The sequence below is a fragment of the Lathyrus oleraceus genome, chromosome 7, assembly GCF_024323335.1.
Source record: "Lathyrus oleraceus cultivar Zhongwan6 chromosome 7, CAAS_Psat_ZW6_1.0, whole genome shotgun sequence".
Lineage (NCBI taxonomy): Eukaryota > Viridiplantae > Streptophyta > Magnoliopsida > Fabales > Fabaceae > Lathyrus > Lathyrus oleraceus.
In genome coordinates this window covers 305,074,204-305,082,180 of record NC_066585.1, presented here as the reverse complement: position 1 = coordinate 305,082,180, position 7,977 = coordinate 305,074,204, and the positions used below count along the sequence as shown (strand labels likewise).

Genomic DNA, 7,977 nt, shown 5'->3' with positions numbered 1-7,977 from the left:
AGTGCCTTTTTTTATCTCGGATATCTAAATCAAACTCTTGTAGTAACAGAATCCATCGGAGTAACCTGGGCTTGGCATCTTTTTTACTTAATAGGTAACGAATGGCAGCATGATCGGTGTAAACTATAATTTTGGCTCCTGCTAGATAAGATCTAAATTTGTCTATAGCAAAAACTACAGCTAGTAGTTCCTTTTCAGTTGTTAGGTAGTTAAGTTGGGCAGCGTCTAGGGTTCTACTGGCATAATAAATAGCATGTAATTTTTTTATCTTTCCTTTGTCATAGAATGACTCCAACAACATAATCACTAGCGTCGCACATTATCTCAAAAGGTTCTAACCAATCAGGGGGTTGCATGATGGGTGCTGATATTAACGCTTGCTTTAAAAGATTAAATGCTTCATTACATTTTCCATCGAAAATGAATTCAACATCTTTCATTAAAAGACCAGTTAAAGGTTTAGTTATTTTGGAGAAGTCCTTGATAAAGCGCCGGTAGAATCCAGCATATCCAAGGAAACTTCAGACTTCTCTGATAGTTTTGGGTGGTTTTAGGTTCTCTATGACTTCTAACTTAGCTCTATCTACCTCAATACCTTTTTCGGAAACTATATGTCCTAAAACAATCCCTTCGGTGACCATGAAATGACACTTTTCCCAGTTTAGCACAAGGTTCACCTTCACGCATCTCTCCAGGATTTTCTCAAGGTTAGCAAGACAATTATGGAAATCAAATCCACAAACCGAGAAATCATCCATAAATACTTCCATGATACCATCTAGGTAATCTGCAAAGATTGACATCATGCAGCGTTGGAAAGTAGCTGGGGCATTACAAAGGCCGAATGACATTCGTCTGTAGGCAAAAGTTCCATAAGGGCATGTAAAGGTAGTTTTTTCTTGATCTTCGGGGTGGATAGGTATTTGGAAGAATCCAGAGTATCCATCTAGATAGCAGAAGTAAGAGTGTCTGGCTAGACGCTCCAACATCTGGTTTATAAATGGCAAAGGGAAATGATCCTTCCTGGTTGCTTTATTTAACTTTCTGTAGTCTATGCACATCCCTCATCCTCCTTTTGTCCGTTTTGCTACATGTTCTCCTTTATCGTTTTGCACGACTGTGATGCCTCCCTTTTTAGGTACTACATGCACAGGGCTCACCCACTTACTCTCTGAGATCTGATAGATTATACCTACCTCAAGTAACTTAAGAACTTCCTTTTTAACCACATCACTCATTATATGGTTTATTCTTCTCTGATGTTCTCTGGAGGGTTTTGAATCTTCTTCGAGCGAAATCCGATGCATGCATATGGATGGGCTTATACCTTTCAGGTCAGAGATATTATATCCTAAGGCTGAGGTATTACCACAGTTAAATGTTACCAAAGATATATTTTGTAGTAATGTGAATAACTATTCTTAAGAAAAATTAGTGATAGAAACACTAGTGTATTTGTTGGTTTTAGTAAAATGACAATTGAATGCAAAGTATTAGAGTGATTTAGAATGTTGTCTTCAACATTAAAATTTCATCACAAAGGTCTTGTCTTCAACATTAAAATTACTTCCTTTTATAAAAGATTCTAATTTTAATTTTATCAATCATATGTGTGTCAGAAAAAAATATTAGTAGTTGAACTATTTTGTTTTTTCGTACTAACACAATTATTTGTGATGTGACACTTAGGAACATCAGGTGACTTGAATGAATGATGACTTAACACAACAAATCATTATTCATTTTGACATAGGTGATCTATCTGAATTGGGTGCACATGTTTGCATTTATTTTTCCTGTAGATGATTTCAAATTGTTTAATACATGAAAGCAAACATATTAGAGTATCTATGATTTTTAATTATTTTGTAATCATCTAAACTCCAAAATTAAAGATTATTGAAAATATGGTGGAATATAATAGTTTTTTTTGAACAATTATTCTTCGTGTAATAATGAAAATCAATGTGTAATTTACGATCAAGGTAAAGATTGTAGTTGTTGATTGAAAATATACTTGTTGAAAAAAACTCATAGCACATAGTATTGTAAGAAAGAGGAAGTCTATATACTTGTTGAAAAAAACTCATAGCATAGAGTGTGTGTGTGTGTGCGCGCGCGCTTTGTTACAAGTATTGTAATGGATAATTAAATATTTTATTTAGAGTGTGTGAATGTATTGAGTTTGTGAGATGATTTAGTGTAGTCTATATGTTATCATAATTTTTATGTAGTATTATCTTTTGGTTGTCATTAGACAACTAACTATCTTACTATTTTTTCAATTTTAAAATTGTCATGTTATATTCTTATATATATTGTTATTTTGTCTGTAATAGTATTTAAAAACAACTAATCTCATTATCATCTTCTAATGTTTAAAAATAGCATGCAAATTAAAAATCATCCAAACTCTTAATAGGAAAGTCGTCATCAAAATAAAGCTAAATAACAAATTCAAAAATAAAGCTAAAGACAAAATTCAAAAGCAATTACACTGCCAAAATTAATCTATCAACTAATGCAAACAAAACTACGATAACAAAAATGAGATAAACAAACTACATAGGCAAATTAGTTACCTAGTTTAATCCAAAAATGTGCCACTATAGAAAAGAGAACATCTCTCTAATCCTTTACCAATCAATATTATTTAAATGTTTGAATATTATCAAATGACAAAATAATTACATAATATAATATGCAATCAACTAATACGAACATACAACAATTTATTGCTATATTACACAAAATATTTAGCTCAATTTATATATCTCTAAAGCATCCAACACAACACACACTCAAGATTTCAACACTCACACAAAATAAACATTTGTGTGATTTATTCAATATACACAATATCAACACACTCATACTCTAGTTTCATTCAAACACTATGAGTTCTAGAACAATAAGAGATATAAACAACTATTTTGAAGACTATTTCATTTGATACTTGACGAGGCCAGGAATGTGTATATTCATCATATACTCTATCCAGTCAATGATAGTGGGGTCAAAGTTTAATTCTACATTATCCATCTTAGGACCACCCTTTGCTGCCATCCTCAGAATTTCTGTGTTTTTATCGTCAAAGCTGAAATGAAAAATAATTATAATGTTTCATGAATATAAAAAAGGAAATTAAATTTTCTAATAATCAAAGGCTTTATAAAATTACTTACACGAACATAAAATAGACATATGGTTTGTATAGTGTTGCCAATCGATGCATCATTCTAAGTTTTCTACTTTTCTTATCATAAACATCTTGGAAACTATGGTGACATATTTTGTTCACTAAACTTAAGACCTTGAAAATGTGTCGAACATGTAAAAATGATTAATTATTAGTATAATAATTTCAACATAAAGAAAATCAATGAAATTAATTTAACATACCTTCAGTGGTAAGACATGTGTGACTTTAATATAAATGTCGAAAGCAACAAAACTATTCACCAGACATGGATTAGAAATAACTATTGGCTTTCCATTTTGATTTATGCAAGGGGTTTTCTTGAAATAACTATGGCAAAATTTGCTAATATCACAATATTTGAGAGGATTTCTTAATGATGAAGAAACATGATAGATGAAATTCTTCGGAGGTTGTTTTGAATGGATAAAGATAGCTGCAATCACACAATTAATGACCATGTCTGCAGGTATCTGCATTATTCAAACAAAGTTAGAAAACACGTAATAGAACAAGTTAAATAAATAATATGAATTGAAAAAGTTGTATTTCGAATAAACCTAAAAGTTACTTGTAAAGAATCTCCGATAAAAAATAGACAATATCCCTAAATATTAATAATTTCTCTATCTCTTTAACTTATATCATAACTTCATCTCGTTTTAAGTAAGAGATTCACTTGGTTCCAGCCTATTGGTATGAATGCTAGACATCAAGATATGATTATTAGTTTGGATGGATGGTGGAAGTTGTGGGAAAGAGCCTCTTAGAGAACTTTTCTTAGGGATGTATCTTATTATTGCCCTTTCATCATCAAGTATTCTAATCAGTTGTGATGCACTAAACCTTTTCAGTTCAATAATCATTGACTTTCCCATCCTCGATTACCTGAGGTGGTTCTCAGCAGTTGGTCTAACTCATTGTATACTGGTTGAAAAGCTTTTGTCTTGAAAGAGAAGTTCAAAGTTCTTAAAGGGGCTCCGAAAACATGGAACCATCAAATTTTTGGTAACCATGATTCCCATATAGCTTCTTTAAGGGAGGAGGTTAGCTCTCTCGATGTGAGAGTTGAGTAAGGTAATATTTATGTGGAGAAGATCAACTCTAGGAGGAACGTTTCCTCAGATATATGGTCCTTGTTTGGAGCAAATATGTCGTAGAGGTCTATAGTTAAATGGATTAAGGAGGGTGACACGAACACTGATTTTTTTTCCATTTTGGTATTAAGAGTGGGACTTGAAGGAATGCAATTTTAGCTTTTAAGGTAGGTGATGACTGGGTTGAAGGGGTCTATGAGATTTGTCATGAAGTGGTTAACTATTTTCCTAATCATTTTAGAGAACCTCACGATGACCGACCTTGGTTAGATGGGGTCTCTTTCTGTTATCTCTTTGAGGAGGATAATATTAGGCTTACCACTCCCTTCCTCCTCTGTGATATTGATCGAATTGTTGCTTTGGATGATGGCAATAAGATTCCCGGACCTGATAATTTTAGCGTTTCCTTCTTTAAGAGGTTTTGGTCCATTCTTAAGATGATATTGGGGTTATGTTTTGATCACTTTCATCATGTGTTTCTCTTCATCCTAGTTTTTCCTCCTTCTTTGTTATCTTAATTTCAAAGATTTATTCCTCTTCTTAGTCTAGAGACTTTCAACATATCTCCTAGGTGAGATCTCTCAATTAGAGTTTCACCAAAGTCTTTGTGGCTAGACTCTATAGTATTATGGATAAACTTATTTCTCATAAGCAAATTAAAAATAAATTATTGATAAAAGAGATTAAAAATAAATGATTGATAAACATGTATTTTTTATTTTCTAAAAAGAAAAACTCAACTCTTACAAAAACTCAGTAGCTCTTCCATCCAAGCTCGCAAGTATGTTTTAATAATTTTATTTTACTTTTAATGAATGTGTTTGCCTAATATAGATACTAAATAATGATTGAAAAGTGAATCTTTATAATTTTAAATAAAATACTAATTTAATGATATTAAGAATTAGTTAAAAAATTATATTGGTCGACTATTAAATCTTTAATCTGTTTTACTTTTGTGTTTGTTCTATCTATTTAATTTGTGATATTCCAGATCACCATAGTACCTCTGGTATTTTATATGTTATCCAATACTTGAATTTTAAGTCACTTTTATTTTAAATTAATTTTACAAAATCAATTATATTCGTCTCTTCGAAATCAAAGACATTAAAATCAAGATGATATATAAAAAAAGAAGCTAAATACAACTGATACACTTACTACATCTAAAATTGTCTTGGGATTACCAACAAAAGATTTCAGTTTCCCTATACCATAGTTATATATCACACCATCAATAGTTCTGTAAACACAAATTAAACAATTTGTTACCAAACAATGATACATATATATAAAAACTGACATATAACATAATATTGGATAATGGTAAAATAAATATCGGCAATAAAATAAATACTTAGTAATATACAATTAAATCAACTTTATATCTTTTATTTAAAAATGATATTCAAAAATAAAAGAAAGAAATCATAAAATAGTTTATTTATCGTTCAAAAAAATTACTCATAATAAGAAGATGCTATGTGATGAGCCCTGTTCCACATAAATTTAATATTTTAACATTTACAAGTAAGTTTGAATATACCTTACACCTTCAATCCAACCAGGAAAGGGATCCTTGATAGTACTAGTTACCATGGTAGAGCGTATAATGATCAATGGTACATTATCTTTATGATGCATTAAAAGCATCTCTCCCATTGCTTTTGTGAATACATATGTGTTTGGCCATGCAAATTTGCTCTAATTTTTCAGATCACAAAAAATATATTTTAGATATGTAACCTGATAACCACTCAAGATAAAAGAATAATTTGACTAACCTTTCCATTCCGTAATCTTTCAATGCAAATTTCATTGTATTTTCATCTGCATTCATTGCTTGGAGTTCTGCTATTTTGTTGTCCAACAATTTCATTTCTGTGTGTATGTCTAAATTTGAGGTCTTTTTTAGAGATTGACCCATCTCAAATGCTTTCTCTCTAACAATTCCATCTTCATACTTAGCATTTCCGCACACATATGCTACAAGTTACAAGGTTTAATGTTATTAATTAGTAATTAATTCAAATAAATTAAAGACAAAAAAACGAAACAAATGTATAATTTCAACCATACAGAACATTACCCGTGGATATGTGGACAAAAGCCTTTAGCTTTTGACAATTCTTTGCAAAGTTCAATGCATGTAAAGCTCCTTTTGTATTAACACCCATCAATATGTCAAATCTATAGAGAAATGCAGTATTATTATACTCAAATGATGAGATTTATTTGATTATTATAATATTTAACTCATCCTGTTTTTATTAAATTTAGATTTCACCTGTCATCAAATTTGGTAGATGCAGCAGAATGGACAAGTACGTCAATCTCTTCCAATATCTCATTTTTAAGTTTTTCATCTTTTATTCCCAAGTTCTCAATAGCAACATCTCCTGCTATTGCTACAACCTTCTTTGATATGAAAGAATTAAAATCTTCACTTAACTCCGCTCGTAGTACGCGAAATAAATCAATTTCAAAAACCTGATATGTGACAATTACATCAATTTAAGTAAGAGTTTACAAATACTATATGCCTCTTCATTTTTAATAGTGTTTTTTAGTTTTATTTTTAATGGAGCTATTAGTTTTTATTTATTTATATTATAGTCTAAATGATGAACCTCATTTTGCAAGCGATGTGCAGCCATATCAGAGTTTGAAGCTCTTAGGAGTAGATACAGTTTTTGTATCTCAGGTTGGATCCTTAGTATCTTTTCAACAAAAACTGCACAAAAGATAAATTCAAAGAACATAATATATAGTGAAATAAATTTTAAATAATTTATTATTTTACCAAAAATATTATATAGTACCTTTTGCCAAGAAACCAGTTGCACCGGTCACTAAAACAGTCTTTCCCTTGAAGAAGTCTTGCATGTTTCCAGAGTTCATAATAGGAAAGAAGGAAAGTGATATTTAAGTTAGGATTTGGTAATGCTTATTTTATTGCATGCCAAGTATCTTATTTATATCATATTGAATACAGCACGTAGGATGTGGGTGAGAACAATAGTGATTCAAAATTAACAAATGAATGAGATTGCAGTTCTAGTTTGTCTAATGTTATTAATGTGAATCATACAATAGTAGCTCCCCACGGTATTTGAATGAGAGACCTCACTAATATTAAATTGAATTATACAAAGTAGCTTGGGACATTAGACATGTCTTACAAGATATCTGAGTGAGATATTTGACTAATGTTATTAAATTGAATTGTATAACGTTGTTTGGGACATTAGACATGTCTTACAGAATATATGAGTGAGATATCTCATTAATGGTATTAAATTGAATCGTACAAAGTAGTTGGGAATATTAGGCATGTGTTACATGATATCTGAATGAGAGACCTCACTAATGTTATTAAATTGAATTGTACAAAGTAGTTTGGAACATTAGACATGGGTTACATGATATCTGAAAGAGATATCTCACTAATGTTATTAAATTGAATTGTACAACATAGTTTGGGACATTAGACATGTATTACAGGATATCTGAGTGAGATATCTCACTAATGTTATTAAATTGAATCGTACAAAGTAGCTGGGGACATTAGGCATGTGTTACATGATATCTGAATGAGAGACCTCACTAATATTATTAAATTGAATTGTACAAAGTAGCTGGGGACATTAGACATGTGTTACATGAATAAGAAATCTC

The 7,977-nt window shown here is 30.8% G+C and overlaps 1 protein-coding gene across 1 annotated transcript; it reads right to left on the bottom strand.

Moving 5' to 3' along the window:
* Nucleotides 1–2,766: 2,766 nt before the first annotated feature.
* LOC127105196 (fatty acyl-CoA reductase 1) lies at nucleotides 2,767–7,470 on the bottom strand. The gene is made up of 10 exons (XM_051042362.1): nucleotides 7,122–7,470; nucleotides 6,930–7,033; nucleotides 6,587–6,789; nucleotides 6,389–6,489; nucleotides 6,080–6,285; nucleotides 5,846–6,003; nucleotides 5,461–5,542; nucleotides 3,403–3,672; nucleotides 3,186–3,313; nucleotides 2,767–3,097 (listed from the first exon to the last, which is right to left on the bottom strand). Exons 1-10 carry the CDS (start codon nucleotides 7,198–7,200, stop codon nucleotides 2,941–2,943), a joined length of 1,488 nt encoding a protein of 495 aa, XP_050898319.1. The 5' UTR covers nucleotides 7,201–7,470; the 3' UTR covers nucleotides 2,767–2,940.
* Between the last annotated feature and the right edge of the window lie 507 nt (nucleotides 7,471–7,977).

Excerpts from the sequence above, each read along its gene's own strand:
- LOC127105196 (XM_051042362.1), bottom strand. The coding sequence starts at position 7,200 with ATGAACTCTGGAAACATGCAAGACTTCTTCAAGGGAAAGACTGTTTTA. Across the intron at positions 6,004-6,079 it reads ATTACGGAATGGAAAGGTTA|AGCAAATTTGCATGGCCAAA; the intron begins GTCAAATTATTC and ends CTGAAAAATTAG. Across the intron at positions 3,673-5,460 it reads CCAAGACAATTTTAGATGTA|ATACCTGCAGACATGGTCAT; the intron begins GTAAGTGTATCA and ends TGAATAATGCAG.